Here is a 16,620-nt window from a genome sequence, read left to right on the forward strand (position 1 = left end):
ACTAAAAGTGGTGAACAGTTATTATATAAAGTCTAAATATTGCAAGACTATATAGGGCTTATAGGTGGGAATTGCAGCAACATAAGCTGGATCTGAAAAGGAGATTATTTTCGTATGGTAGGGCCAATCTAAAAACTGAAGATAAATGGAACCAACCTTCTTTAAATGATGTTTACAGACAAAGCAATAATTTAAATAGAAAGTTATTAATAAATGCCAGGAATTATAGGCAATACCTTTCAATCTAGTGAGGTACACTGAAATAAATAACTTTTCCAACATTATTCAATTACCTAAACTAAATGTTCATCTCCTATGAAAATAAGAAGTTCTCTGTTACTACCACTTTCATTGAAGGGCTAGAAAATCTAAGTGAGAGAAGAAAAAGATGGGAAAAAAAATCACTGTATTAATGTATTCTCAGGGCCTTGTACATTATAAGTGCTCAATAAATATTTGTTTGAATGTTGAGTGCTCTTTCACTAAAGGCTATACATTTCTGTATATTTCTTTTCAATGAATTATTAATGTAAATGCCAGATGTGATAAAATCCACAGATGTGTTAGGGACAGACTTTTTTTTGGTACTTACCTCAGCGGAGTTGTGATACTGAATGAAGGTTGCTGAAATGGCATGGCTGAAGGGGTCCCCTGCCTTGGTCACCATGTCCTGCCTTACAAGAAGAGCCAGATCCACTAACTAGAAGATCAGAGCAATTAAATAAAGTCACATGATTTGAAGTAATCATGAATGCCACTGAAGTGGCAAACCTCAAAGCAATACTTTAAAAAAAAAATTGTTTTAAGATAGTGTCATATGAATTGCCCAGGCTAGGGTGCAGGGGTATCATCACAGCTCACTACAACCTCAAACACCTGGGCTGAGGTAGATTCTCTGCCTCAGCCTTCAGAGTAGCTGGGACTATTGGTGTGTGCTACCATGCTTGGCAAAGTTTTGTACTTTTTGTAGAGACCAGGTTTTGCTCTGTTGTTTAGGCTAGTCTCAAACTCCTGGCCTCCAGCAATTCCTGCTGTGGCCTCCCAAAGTGCTAGCATTACAGGCACAAACCACTATCCCAGCCTTAAGAAATGCCTTTTGAATATGATTGAGAATACTGTTAACTAAAAAAAAAAAAAAAATCTATATTGTGTACATGAGTACATACTTTCATTGATTGGTGAATGGATGTATCCAAACATAAACAATATATTCTGACCTTCTAGGAGAGTGGTTCCCAAAATTTATTCATAATAACTAGTGCAGATTTTTAGGCTCCAAGCCCAGATATTCTAATTCAGTAGGTCTTCTCTAAGGATGCAGCCTAGGAATTTCCATTTTATTTTATTTTATTTATTTATTTATTTATTTTTGGCCAGGGCTGGGTTTGAACCCACCACCTCTGGCATATGGGGCCCTACCCTTTTGAGCCACAGGTGCTACCCCCCCGGAATTTCCATTTTAAACAAGAAAGAAGGAGATTCTGATGATTGTAGTATAAAGACCACACTTTGTTGATATTTTCAAGCTGTCTGACCTGCATTTGTTCCACCATGGGACTCATGTTTGAAAATAACATAAATTTTTTACTTACTTGTGTTTTCACAAAAACTGCTAGAAAGAAAAGAAAAGAAAAGAAAAGAAAAGAAAAGAAAAGAAAAGAAAATCACAAGCCAAATGTGCATTTGAAAGAATGAGAATGTACCTCACAATAAACAAACAAAAATAAAAAAACAAGTGTCAAAGTGAAATGTCAGAGATATCAACTGTAAACTTAGTTTTAAGGAAATTGGACATTTCATAGTCAATAACTTAGTATTTCATTATATTGAGTACAAAGTCCACATCTTCCTTGTCTAGATATTATTTTTGAACTTTAAAAAATACCTTTCTAGGTATATGAGGTGATCTGAGTGCTTACTGAATTCTGGGTGTGGACTCACTACCCTCTAACAGAGTTAGAGACTGGCTAATCCTCTTGCAAGACAACGCTGTTTCACAAACCACACTGCTCAAACTATAAAAGCTAGACTTGGAAGCTCTCTGTCATCCGCCATATTTACCAGACCTTACAATGACGACTACTTCTTCCAGGCTTTCGACCACTTTTTGCAAAGAAAAATATTCAATTCTCAACAAGCCGTGAAAAATGCCCTTCACAATTTCATCGGCATTCGCTTTCCAGGCATCTTCATGGCTGGCATACATAAGCTATGTTTTAAATGGTAACAGTGCGTCAATAGTTTAGGCACAGACTTTGGTTAATTGTACCAGTTCTTGTTTGGTATATGATAAATTAAACTTCTTATTCAAAATTGGACATTTCAGATTTAATGACCTTTATAGTATGCAAGGATTCCATTTTTGGTTACAATAAAGCTGCACCATATAGTCTTTTTTACCCTTACATCTGCCAGAGCTGAGGATAGAGAGAAATGTAAATGAACTAAATTCTAGAAAATGACAGAACTGTCACTGGAGAGAACTCATGGTATTATTCCTAGTAGAGCAGAAGGAAGAAAAAATGATCAGGGATGATGACAAGGACAAATCAGTCATGTGTGGCCTGATATGACAGATTAGAATTCTTACCTGTGCCACAGTTTCATATGCTAAATATGCTAAAATTTCCATAGCGACGACATTCGGTTTTATCTCCATACTGCCGCAGTCCAACCAGTCTCGAAATTTAGAAGCTTTTTTTGCTAGCCATTAAAAAAACAAGTGTAGAAAATGTAATTTTAAAGAGTATTAATACTGCATATTACTATCCAAAAATGGAAAACATCTTTTCAGAATTATATACAAAAATTAATTTATATAAAATGCAAAGTTACCATTGGTTATAGCTTTTATTACAATAGTCAGAAGATGTATTTGCTTAATGCAAACTTCAACTTACTTTTAGAGTAGTAGTTCTCAACTTTCCTAATGTCTCCTAATACCACGACCCTTTAATACAGTTCCTCATGTTGTCATAATCTTCAACCATAAAATTATTTTTGTGGCTACTTCATAACTGTAATTTTGCTACTGTTATGAATCATAATGTAAATATCTGATATGCAGGATGCATTTTCATTGTTACAAAGGGGTTGCGACCCTCAAGGTGAGAACCACTGTTTTAGAGAAAGCAATTCGTACAAAAGGACATTCAAAAACTGCAGTTAGATCCAAAATTTGTCTAGTATTAAAATAGGCTCAAAGTTGTAAATTTAAAATTGGTATCTGGCCTGATCTAAGCATGTGATTAAGTTTTCTGGTTATGAAGATGTCTAAATTCTTAAGCCTGACTCTTCAAACTGTCCAAACTGATTCCAGCCTGTCTGTATAGTACTTTTCTATTAAATCACCACCTAGCCTTGAATATAATCTTGTGTTCACTCCTGCTCCTTTCCTTCCATGGAATTCTCTCCCGTCACTCTTCTTCATTCATATGAATCCTAACCCTACCGGCCAAAGGTATACTTCCCCACTCTAACCATTAATTGAACTCTTACATCATCTGTCTTTCATGACTGCTGAAAATTTCTCCTGATGTCTCTGCATACCTAATAGTAACAAGCATATATGGAACCAAGCCCATGGAGCCTTTAGTTAAATATCTTTAAACTGCCACCATGTTAAGCAGAGTCTAACTTGACATAGGGCCTCCATTAGACATTAACTAGTAACCTAAGGAGAAAAGATTGATAGCAAAGATTTTATCAAATGTATAAGATTATCTTTTTTTAATAAAAATCCACTGATTATTCTTTTGATTAATCTGGTCCCAGAGGTCTATAAAACATTTAACAGTAACTCGAAGCATGATGTTTTGATCCTTCTAGATAGAATCTTCATAGATTCCACATATATAAGAGTTTTCTTTTAAATAAATCACAGAAGACATTAAGTCCTGCTTTCGAAGCACATATTCAACCCTGTCAAATCTGGCAGAATTATGATAATCCTCCTTAAAGGCATCTCCCCAAAGTAACTAATCTTTCAAATGCTATCATGATATGCAACATTCCATCTCGATAGTAATCTGCAATAGCTCACAAACACTTGTTTAATGTATGTGGAATACTTCTGAAGTTAACGGGCACTAATTTGGCAAGATCAATAAAATGTACCTTATTCATGACTCCTCTTGACAGACCATTAGAACAGAAACATATTTTGTGACTTTGGTCTAAATTATTTATTTTAAAAGTGAAGGAAGGATCATTATTAGTATTCAGTTAACTTCTTTTTTTTTAGACAGAGTCTCATTATGTCACCTTCGGTAGAGTGCCGTGGCATCACAGCTCACAGCAACCTCAAACTCTTGGGCTTAAGCAATTCTCCTGCTTCTGCCTCCCAAGTAGCTGAGAATACAGGAGTCCGCCAAAATGCTCGGCTATATTTTGGTTGCAGTTGTCATTGTTGTTTAGCAGGCCTAGGCTGGGCTTGAACCTGCCACCTTTGGTGTATGTGGCTAGCACCCTTCTCACTGAGCTATGAGTTAAATTCATACATATAAATAACAGAATTAGTAGCTTCATCACTAGATTTTAAGTACTAAGAATGCAAGGACAAGGACTGTGTATCAACTATTGTTATCCTCAGCATCCAGAATAGTGCCTGGTATTAACAGACCCCAAAGAAATATTTCCAGAAGAAATGACTGAATGAATGGATAAAAGAAAAAAGATAATTTCCTTAATAGAAAGGTAGGGTCCAACCTTTCCTATGCATCAAAAAGGATGCACAGAGGTCCCATAAATAACTTAGGTTCTTGCTATTCCACCAACAGGTGAAGATTCTATGAGCTGATTGCCTCCTTGTCACCAAGAGAAAGATTACTTCATGAAGCGACTGACCGTTCCATGGTATTATTGTTTCCATCAAAAGAGGCACAGATACCCCTAGTTTTCTTGAGACAGAGTTTCACTTTGTTGCCCTTAGTTTTGACAGTTTGTTTTCATGAAGACACAAGGGGTCTTAGAATAAATGAATTCCTTTTTCTTTGCTTCTTCCCCGTGTTTCAGCAAAAAAGTATTCTGGAAATTTACTAACAATGTAAACAGAATCTTGAACAATGGTCAAAGTTCCTAGAATTATCAGCTTTCTGAGACTACCTAGGTTTTCTGTGTGTTAGACTTGAAACAACTTTACATACTAACTTCAAATGGAAGTTTAAGATGTTAATTTTACATACTTTTTATACTTCTTATCAATGATCAATACCAGCATTTAAATTTCTTGTAATATTCCATTCTCTCATTCCTACATACTATTTCATTTTTACTCTATCCCTTCTCACCAGTCTTGTATTCCCAATCTTTCCCTCCGGGTTCTCTGAAATGTTCATTCCAATCTGAAGAAATTCCTCTGCAACTTCAACCTCTTCAAAATCAATGCCTTTATATCAATTGAAAATAGCCTTCCTCAAGAGAGCATAGTTTTCCCTGGAATCTTCCACAGCAGGAATTCTGTATTTCCTCTCATTTACACATATTTAAGACTATTTAAGACTATTTCCCAATGTAGTGGGGACCTATAAGCAATATCTTCTTTCATTCTTTTAGTTTCTCCCACAGGAAAAATATAAAACAACAAATAGACTGACAGCAGACTTCTACCAACAACAGAGGCCAAAAGATAATGGAGTTATGTTTTAACATAACTATAACGTATAAAACTTATATAAGTATAAGCCCCTAATTTCCTACCTGACTAAACAGTCATTGAAACATGAGGGTAAAATAAAGACAAAAATTAGTGGTTTAAGCACTTACAAATTCTCAGGAAAAATAAGATTAGGCCAAGAAGGAAAGTTTAAATACTTACGAATTTCAAAAACTTTAAGTCAAGGATGCATAATAAAAAATTAAAGATAGAAACTGAAATAGTACACATAGAATATAGGATATACAAACTAGTGGAGGAAAAATGAAATGAAGAAAACCCAGTCAATCTAATCAGACACAGAAAATGAGGGGAAAAACAAAAAAGCACAGTAAATTTAAAACACAAAATAAGCCTATACTAACCCAAATGTATCAGTAATTAAATCCACATAAACAGAACTCAAAATACACAGAGCCTCTGTGAATAATTAAAAAGAAAACACAGATATTAGTTGTTTATAAAAACCAAATATAAAACAAAAAGCTGAAAGTAAATGATGAGGCTGGACATTGTGGCTCATGCCTATAATCCTAGCACTCTGGGCATGTGGATTGCTTGAGCTCAGGAGTTTGAGACCAGCCTGAGCAAGAGTGAGATCCCATCTCTACTAAAAATAGAAAAGCTAGCCAGACATTGTGGCAGGCCCATGTAGTCCCAGCTACTTGGGATGCTGAGGCAACAGGATTGCTTAAGCCCAGGAGTTTGAGGTTGTGGTCAGCTGTGAAGCCATGGCACCCTATAGAAGGAGACAAAGTGAGACTGTCTCAAAAAAAAAAAAAAAAGAAGATCAGAAACAAATATAACAATTATAAGTTTTAATTATAAAATTGTAATTAAAGTTCTGTGAGTCAATATTAGTATCAGATTTTAAAAGACATTAAAAGAAAATGATTTATATAAATATAAAAACAAAAGGTTAGTAAATTATATTTGCCAATATTACAGCTTAACCTCATTATTTAAAAATGTATCAGTAATTCCTGTGACTGCTACCATCAAATACTTAAGCAGACATTTATGGACATAATTCCTACATCCCAGTAATTTACTAGGAGAACAAGAATAAAAAGAGTCCTACTGGGACCACTGTAGGAATAGATTTTAAATTTGCTGACCCACTTGGATTAAAGACTTTTCATCCACAGAATTTTATCATATAAAATAGATTTTCCCACCAAGATTCCATAAGAAAGCACCTTTTGGCACCATACAAACAAATATTTTTTTAAATGACCAAATCCTTGCCTTCCAAAGAAAAGAAAATCAAGGATGATATACTGCTTATATTATACTGACTTGATATAGAAGGAAAAATATTAATTTTTAATTTACTACAGTTTATTATTGAGTAAAACAAAAGAATGAACTAAAAATTAGATTATCAAACAAAGGGCATATTATGAGACTTTAAGCTTATTAGTTAGGTATAAAATAGTACTTCTGTTTTAAGTGAATTAAATGTAAAATATGATTTAAAAAATAATCAAATTATACTAAATATTCCTTATAAACCAAGGACTTCTACTTACAAAAACTTGAATGCCATTTTTAAACCTAAAAATTACAATAGAAAAACCTCTCATTTGCTGAAATTGCTATGATCTGAAGTGCCATTTACTTAATGCTTCACAGATGTATGATGCCAACTTGTTAGTCAGACTGGAAATTCTATTTAGTTAGAAAAAAAAATCTTCCAAAACATAGTTTCCTATATTTTACTGACATTTTACATGGGGCAATACTTGAAATGTGTCATTTATTTGCACTTTGTAATATATGAATGAAGCTCTCACTTTCTTTTTTCCAAATCAAATATGCTGTTATTGTGACCACATGATAGCTTTTCATTTAAAGACACCATTGTTTCTACAACCCCTCAGACCAGGGTCATGTGCTACTTTGTCATATTTTTAACTGGACTTTACATCACACTTTGTCTTTGACCTCTACCAAGAACCTTAGTCATCACTAATCTTTTGGTGAAAAGATATTCTGCTACACAATCCAGCTCATTATCACGAGTCTTCACATACATTGGGCAGTGATGTGAAAGTACTAATTTTACCACTAGGTTTTTGGTGTATGAGAACTTGTACTAATGAATTTGCTTAACACTGAATTTGCTTAGCCTGCACGCCACAGCAGGAGGTTGGACAAAAATGGAAGAGATAACTGGTATGTTCCTTTGTGGTAATATAAGCATACGTAAAAGAAAAGTTTGGTATCTATAATTGATATTGGGGAGGGCTTTTCAATATCATGTCTGTACTACTAGAGTCTATTATGAATCAAATATAGTTATGAAATACTAGTGCAAATGTGACTAGGAAAGAAATTCGATTATTAAGAAAAATGGAATTTGTTTGACTAACAGTAATGTGAACAATTAACATGACACTCTGTATATTAATAACACCTTTTTAAACCTCAACATTATTTAATGCAAAACAGTTCAATGTGGTAAAATCTTTTACAGACCCCCTTAAAATGCCATTTTTTTGGTAAGAGTTATAACTATGCAAATTATTAAATCCATTGATTGCTAAGAAACAGAGCGTGTCATAGTTTAGTACATCTATAATAAACAATCTCTTATATTAAGTAAACAAATGCTTACTTACAGAAACTTAATTGTCGACTTTCACAGAATTCTGCATACTGAGCTGAATCCATAATTCGAGTCTGTCTTTCAGCTCTCTAATAGATAAAGACAAAATTATTTAAACCAAGTAGATTATGATATATGCTTTCACAGCTTTAACTTAGAATTGAAGTACCATTTTCCTTTCTTTACTCTAGGAGAACAGTTTAGTGCTATCACCATAGCCCAGAATGTATAAAATTATGATCAGTAACAGTATTTGTGAAGCTTGTTTCTTCTGGAAATAAAGTTGAAAACGTATTTTATTCCTTTGTTATTGAAACTAAAACTAAAGAATCTTACTTCTTAGATTGTACTCTTACAAATTTTCTTACTTTTTCTTTTCTTTTCTTTTTTTTGGCCAGGGCTGGGTTTGACCTTACCACCTCTGGCATATGGGGCCGGCACCCAATTTTCTTACTTTTTAAGGGAAAAGAAAATGGTGAAGAATAATAAAACAAACAAAAACGGTTACTAAACTGTTATTAACTATTGTCCATTTTCTGTAAAGTCATTATTTAGTCAACTAATATTTGGAATAATAAATCAAACAAAAACGGTTACTAAACTGTTATTAACTATTGTCCATTTTCTGTAAAGTTATGATTTTTCATTGTTAAAGGAGTCAGCAAATGAAATCCATATTTTTCCCCTCAGTTTATGAGACCAGAGTTAACAAGTCCATATTTTAGATTACAAAGAAAATAAAGAAAAAGGTAAACACAACATAGATCCTTTAATCTGAGTCCAGGTATGATTCACAGTGTGGTATCGTTTTGGTGGTAGGGTTTTTGATTCAGTACAGCAGATGTTTGCTCCTTTCCTGTCCCACAAGAGGTAGAATAATTATAATTCTGAAAGTTTGGTGGGAAAGAATATGACCACTTCCACTTCCTTGGTAAGGGAAACATTTTGAAATGAGAAAGCTGGTACTTCCTGGAATGAATTTCTGGCCAGTAAAAGAAAAAAAACCCTGAGATTTAAATTTTTTTTCTGTTTTAGAAGGATTTTCAGCAGATTATCTTTATAATAATTATTGGATATAATTACCACTTCTTCAAATATCTGTGGATGTTTCTGTATTTCTAAAACTGAAATTATTTATTCCAATGATACGTCAGTTGATAGAATGAATGGTATACTTAGTATAGCTCAAGACGGACAAAAATAGATGGGGCAATGAGAGTTAAGGCAAAAATTATTAACTGCTTTTTTTTTTTTCTAAGACCACTAATTTTTCCCTTTAACTTCTGCCCCCCCCTTTATCCCCTTTTCTCTCTTCTTTCCTTCCTTATTTCCCCCATAGCTACATACTCACAAACATACATATGTGCAGATACAAACAGACTTCTTTTGCTTTTCTACCCTCTAGTTTCAAGTATCCTTTCTGAGCATAGAGAAATACTTTGTATATTTAAATCATACATATACATAGAAAGATAAACTATTTATATAGGAGTGTATATACAGAAGGTGCCAAGAAATGGGAGGGTGTTGGGTGATTGGCAAGATCTCAACTAATGTGCACAATGTGAGGGTGTTCAGCACGCTCCCTAGGTGAAGGGCTCTACTACAACTTGAACTTTAGCTTGGAAGTGAGAACAATGTAACCTTAAAATTTGTACTTTCATATTAATTTGAAATAAAAAAGTCACTAATATATTTATTAAACCCCTCCCCCACAGGCTGATAAATTGTATCATCTGTATGTATCTATGTATGCCCATCTATTTCTATATGTATCTATTTGTGTCTGACTATAGCAACAACCTCTCAGGTGTGAATTTCTAGCTACTAGAAAAATAGCTGACACAGAGTAAATAATCAATAGACATTTGTTGAATGAACAAATGCTACAATTTTATTCTACAAGGGGAAAGAAATACAATGTGATGCTTGTTTGACTGTATAATCATTCCTACATATCTTCTCTGCTATTCTCCAACTTCATCCACCCAATACATAGCTAGACAGAAAGGACTTAGGTAACTATGGAAAAAGACCAAAAAGTTCCTAAAGGGATTATTGAACAATCAATATTTAATTTCTGTATATATGCTTTGATAAGTGTTTCTATCACTTTTATGCTGCAGTAAGTGTCTCTATAAGTAAGAATTAGGAAACTTATTCTCAGAGGTTAAGGCTGCCAGAGTTGCCAGCTACAATTATGAGGTGTTTAGCTAGTTGGCAGATTCTTAACTGCAAAGCCTATCATCTTAGTAGCATTTCAAAGATACCCATAAACATCTGATCGGAAAGACTAAATTATTATAGCTATTCAGATACCCTCTCTACTATCTATTCTCTAAGCATCTTAGTTCTTTTTAATTCCTTTAGCACCAGGGGTGTCCAACCTGCAGCCCAGGGTCAAATGCAGATTATTTGAGAACTATTTTGCTTATCTGTGGTATCAGATATCTAGAAAAGTATGCATAGACCTCTATGTTTTGTTTTGCTTCTTGTCTTAATGGCTTTCATTAGCATTTGTGTATTGAATGCATGGCCCAAAACAACAATTTTCCAATCTGTGGCAGAAAAGAAGAAAGATTGGACACCCTTGAAGCAGTAACCCTTGATCTGAGGAGCCCCAGGAAGCTGGCCTTAGGGCACCATTTACCCATGCCTCCCAGATAGGAAACACTCCATGAAAAGCAGTTAACTCAATAGCAAAGATTTATAGGCAATTGAAATCATGGTGTATTAGAACTAGAGAGTAGCTTAAAGTTAATCTTGTTCAAATTCCTTCATTTTAAAGATAAGAAGACTGAGGCTCAAAGAGAAGTGATTTGCCAAGGGTGACTATATTAGAATTAAAGCCCAGGACTCCCAGTCCCTGAGCCAGACTATTTTCATTATAAAAGGCTGTCTCCAACCTCTAGGAATTTTTTACTCCACTGTTTTCCTTTGGGGTCCTCTAAATTTCACATGTTGTCTTCCTAAACCATATCATGTAGCTACTACAATTAACATGCCCAAACTATTTATAAAAAAAAAAAAATAATGAGGCCCTAGGTCAGCAAAGAAGGCAAATCTGGGCATAATCTAATACAGAGTGTACAAACTATAGTGTATCTGGATAGTGCAAACACATCACAGGTGTAGAGATGCCCATTCAACTCTCTGGATGCTGGGCAAGGCTGAGGCAGCATAACTCCCAGGCTATTAACTGGCTATAAGTTGCCTTGTCTATTTACCTTGGAAGGCCATAAAAATATTTCTTCTGTGTGCAATGACATTAAAAAAGCTGGGAGGCACTTGTATTTGTAATACTAATGTCTTTGAATATTGTGTGACATAGTACATGAATGCTATTCACAGCATGGTGGAGGGAGCTCATGAAATCAGAGATTCTTTGAGCTATGTACATTGACTTGAATTTGAGGATGACAAGGATTATTCAGATATGCATATTGTCTAATTTTTTTAAATTCCTCTCTCTTCCTCTGAACTGTTTCAAAAAACCAAAGGAAAGGGACAAATTTGGCCATATGATTCAAATCATTCATCTTTGATTATTACATTCTCTCCTATCCTTACACTATCACCTTAAATACCATGGATAGGCAATAATATCTAACTTTTATGGATAATGTGTTTTTTAAAGTTAGGAACTATGCTTCACTTCTAAAATCTCAGTGTTGAGCCAATGCTTTGCTTAGATTTACCTGGACTCAAATAAGCACTGGCTGACTAGTTGAATGAATGGACAAATGGATAGACAGATGGAGACAAAAGAAAGGCATATTAGTCCTTGTTGGCTACCTGATCTAACACCAAAAATGTAAGAACTGTAATCAAATTTTATGAATCGTGGATAAGGTAGGCAGTTTTTAAGCCAAAAATTCATTAAAAAATCAAGACAGCTGGCCACATATTAAATAAGTTTGGCTCTTATTTTCTGTGGTATCCTAATTCCACTTTCCCCTCCGTCTGTATTCAGATTGCCCATTACAATCCATACTAAAGTATACATGGGCAGTCCTTTTCTATTCCCTGCTACTCTAAGAAATTTCTGGAAAAATGAAAAGGAGACAAAAAGCCCCCATCAACCTAGTAAAACGTGATCAGAATGATTATGTCTACTCTTTACATAGAGCAGCATACAAAAGTGTTTATGAGAAACACTTTTAAGAGCTCCATTTACAACCAAGGCCACTGTGATTTAAAGAAGTTAAAGAAAAACTTAAAAAACATATAGCTAAGAGGCACAGCTGAGAAGTAAAACTTGGGGCCTAAATACCCACTGTAAGGTATGCAGAATTTCTAATCTATATTATATTAACTGCTGTGAAGATTCCCTTTAGGTTCTATCTTCTTTGAAGTAAATATTAGAAGGTAAACTTAATTTTAAAAGAGGCTCCTTAAAGAGGAGTTGAAAAATTCATCTGACCATTCCATATGGTCATGTAACTGAAATAAAAAAGACATCATATAGTTAGAACATTGAAAACACAAACATTTGATATGAAAGTCACAGAATAATCAGGGCTGATTTATCATAGCTTTTGTTCATACTGAACATTCTCAAATTACACAATTCTCTCCTGATCTCAGACTGCCACATGAATATAAGGTCATCTTTGGATTAGTCACATTTTTAAATCTGCAAGTCCAGTTCATCTTCTGATTAATATATAGTATAGTATGGCCTTTCCACCCACTCCCTGGTTCCTTTAGGTGTCAACAACAGTGTTCTCAAACATTCATAAAAATCTGCAACATACTCAGAGGATTTTCTGAAATTAAACCTTATTAGCATTATAATATAGCAAAATATTATAATATGGAGCAAACATGGAAACATTTTCCAAATATGCAGCATTTTAAAATTTAACTGGAATAGCTTTTTAAAAAGGTAAAAGAGAATAGTTATGTTAGTAGTCATTCACCTCACTACCAAGAAATTACAGCTTTTTCTGGTTACTGTAAAATAAGTAGAGAAGCCAGACTTCCATGCCAGATGAACTCATTTTCTGGGTCCTAAATGAAAACAGGAAAGTATCTTTTCAGACACAGTACCTTGTATAATTTGTTTGTTTGTTCAATATCTTGAACACAACGGACTCTCACTACGTGTTTGTTAATGTGAATTTCCAGTGAAAGTTTTGACTTCAATTAACATGAAGTTGTGTGTCTTTGAAAAATACTTTCAGTAAGGATGATTGCAATTTGGCCTTGCCTATACCATTTTGATGTATGTATAAGGCTGGATTACTTATGCAACCTGCAGTTCCATTTGAATTCTCCATATGCTTTTACTAAAGCATATTTAAAGGTTACAGAAGAGCTCTGCTAGCATATCTCTTGGCAGCTTCTCAAGACATATGACATTTATCTTTCTTCTGCAAGACAGAATCATGGAAGTTTCAAACCAAGATGAGTTTATTTGCTCTCACTCTTACCTCAAAAAATTTTTTTAAAATCTATTTTTGATTATTCTTAGAAATCTTTCAATGGAAATACAGCATCCTTTCTGCATGGAAAAGGAAAAAAGTCAGTGCCAATCTACCAACCACCTCATGTTAGGAGTTAGGAATTGGTCACTGAAACTGACAACTTCAAAGAGTAGTTGGCTACAGCACTTAGGAATATGACAACATGTGAATTACAGGATGTTTATGCTTGTTTATGTATGAAGTAGTCCATCTGCAAAAGAATACTAACAAATCACTAAACCCAAAAGAGTGCTGAAAAAACTTAGAAAAGTATATCTCCAACTCACAATAGAGAGGAAGCTGAGGTCTAGAAGGTTTAAGGGTCCTGGTTGCAGAGGTAACCCAGTAGCCCACTGAATGGTCCTACTTGCTGGTTCAGTTTGTAATTTAGTACACTCAGTTGCCCAAAAATCAAGTGAGCCTCCACTTAAAATGCATGGCAGATGACGTCTTCATTTTCACTCCACTGCAGAAAAACTCATCATTTTGGCTCTAGAACTAGAGTAGTGGGACAGGTTCCCGGCTGGTTTCTTGCATATATCCTCAGGGCACAACTAGTTTAAATAAAAACATAGAGAAAAGGCCATGGCTCATAGCAAGACCTTACCATAGTAGGCCCTTCTCTGTCCTCACACCACTTTTATTCCTCTGCCTCATGAACTTAAACAAATGGCTTTCAGCTGATCACTGGATCAAACTGAAGTTCAAATGCTTGCCTTCACTAACGTATGTATAATCTGGGCCGTTCTATATCTAGGCACACAGTCTTCTCCCTAAAACTGAGCTTATTCTTGTTTTTAACTAGGTCACTCTGAATCACACTAGCCATGTGTTGCTGCCTGCTGCCCCTTCCCAATCCCTACAGTTTAAATCATTCCCTTTTTTCATGGCCTAGCATAGGTACCACCTCCTCTAGGAAATTTTTCCTATAGTCAATTTTAACGCTGACTCCTCCCTCCTGAAAAATATTTGTAACATGCTATTTTTGTCTTTCCTCAAAGATTAAAGTTGTGGGAATATATTATTGATGGAGAAAATCAAGTTGAAAATTAAAATGTAAGTACTTTAATCCCACTTATGTTTGAATGTGCACATGCAAACACAGGAAGCACATACGTTATACTTTTGGTAATATTTTATCTCTGGGGATGGGATTATACGTAATTTTTCAGTTACACATTTCATAATGTTTTAATTTTTACAGTGAATTAAAAAGTTAAAAATCTTTCCTCTTGAGCTATTTTTGCTTACTTACAGGAAGTTATTAATGGTCTGCACACAAAAATAATCAAACGAGTTAACCTCAAAGAGGCAGAAAATCACAGAGAAACAGCACAATATACACAGCAGAGGCTTGACTATATGCTTGCAGGAAAAAAAGAAAGAGACACACACACACAAGAATGTCATTACAATTTAAAAAAAAAATTATTTTTTATTTTGTCCCTCCTCTACTCTGATGGCAGTTACGGTATTTTTTCAGGAACCAATTCAGAATCCTAACTGATACAGTCTTGAAACCAAAACAAATTAATGTAAGTTAGACTCAGAATTTTCACTGGATTATAGAACTGATGAAAATATATAGTAGTATATTTTCTATTTCACAGTCTTAAAGGAAGCTTTCTAGAATGGCTTTCATAATATACTAGTTTTATGTGTCCAAGGTACTAAAGAATATATAAAAATAATCATATGAAGATGTTTTGTAAAGACATAGATGTGGACCCCAGAACATTCAAGAGATTTAAAAAAAAATTTTGTGTGGAAAGTAATTTTCAGCAAGCACAAAGTGTCAGTGATTGACAGAGAAGAATATTTGTGATGTAAGTTCACAGTAGAGTTGTTTCAAATTATTGAATTTATTTATTTTTTTGGTCTACACCCTATGAGTCTACATATTAATATATGGATTAATTAATGTGAAGTAAGAGTTTTACCTTTTCTATATATTTTAAGTTATCAACACAGGGCATAAATTTGTTATATAATGAAAAATATATTTAAAATCAAGATAATACAAAGATGGTTAATATTTGTTTAAAAAATTTTAATGTAAATTTATTAATTTATTAATTCTAGTAGTGAGAAAACGCTATACATAATAAAGTCTTTCCTGCCCTGGGATAAAATGTGTGCTCTCTAAGAAACGTGTTTTTTTTTTTTCAATAACCTAGTACCATATAACCTAATTCCATCTTAAGTTGTAAATCCACATGTTTAGTGTTAGTACTAATTTTTACTAATGGTTTCCTGAAGTTGTAAATAAGTTCTGGAATAACTAACTTGGCAAATAATATAAAATGCTATGTGAATGTCTACTGAAACTAGTTCTATAAATTAAAACATTGACCTCTTTTTTATTTTCCTGACTGATGATGCTGTAAACCCTTTTTTGGTGTGGTTTTATTTAAACATATTATACTAGGTTAATATGTATAAGACCTTTGAAATTAAATAATGTTCCTAAAAATTCTCAAAAGTGTATGTAATATACAGATGAGCTGACATGGCTTTATAGAAGGTTACAAAAATATTTTGGTCATTTCAGATACAACTTTAGAACACTACCTGAAAAAATATGTATAAAAGGCCATTACAGCACAAAAGTTAGTTCCTACTTTCTTTTAACCTGGAGTTAGAAATATAGATCTTTCCATCATGGTTTGGTTTAGGCAAGATCATATTCTAACACACACTCATTGGAACCTGGCTTGAGTTATACAGACTGAAAGTCTGGCATCTTTAATATAAAATCCTGCGAAAGAGGGAATCTGTCAGTCCGGCCTGGCTCTCATCATTCTCCTCATGGATATATAGAACTTTGTACGGAACAAAGGAGCCCTCTTGGAATCTCCCTTTGTTGCTACTATATGATTATCCTTGGC

At 34.1% G+C, this 16,620-nt stretch overlaps 1 protein-coding gene across 1 annotated transcript in view; it reads right to left on the minus strand.

Annotated features, from left to right (window-relative positions):
• The window catches only part of SUPT3H (SPT3 homolog, SAGA and STAGA complex component), a 433,675-nt gene that overhangs the window by 84,211 nt on the left and 332,844 nt on the right, over positions 1 to 16,620 (minus strand). The window contains exons 7-9 of the mRNA XM_012804882.2: positions 8,278 to 8,353; positions 2,591 to 2,703; positions 593 to 700 (exon numbers count right to left, since the gene is read on the minus strand). Of these exons, the coding sequence (XP_012660336.1) occupies positions 593 to 700; positions 2,591 to 2,703; positions 8,278 to 8,353 (297 nt within the window). The remainder of the gene's footprint in view (positions 1 to 592; positions 701 to 2,590; positions 2,704 to 8,277; positions 8,354 to 16,620) is intronic.

This window comes from Otolemur garnettii, unplaced genomic scaffold (genome assembly GCF_000181295.1).
Source record: "Otolemur garnettii isolate 467f Iridium unplaced genomic scaffold, OtoGar3 scaffold00031, whole genome shotgun sequence".
Lineage (NCBI taxonomy): Eukaryota > Metazoa > Chordata > Mammalia > Primates > Galagidae > Otolemur > Otolemur garnettii.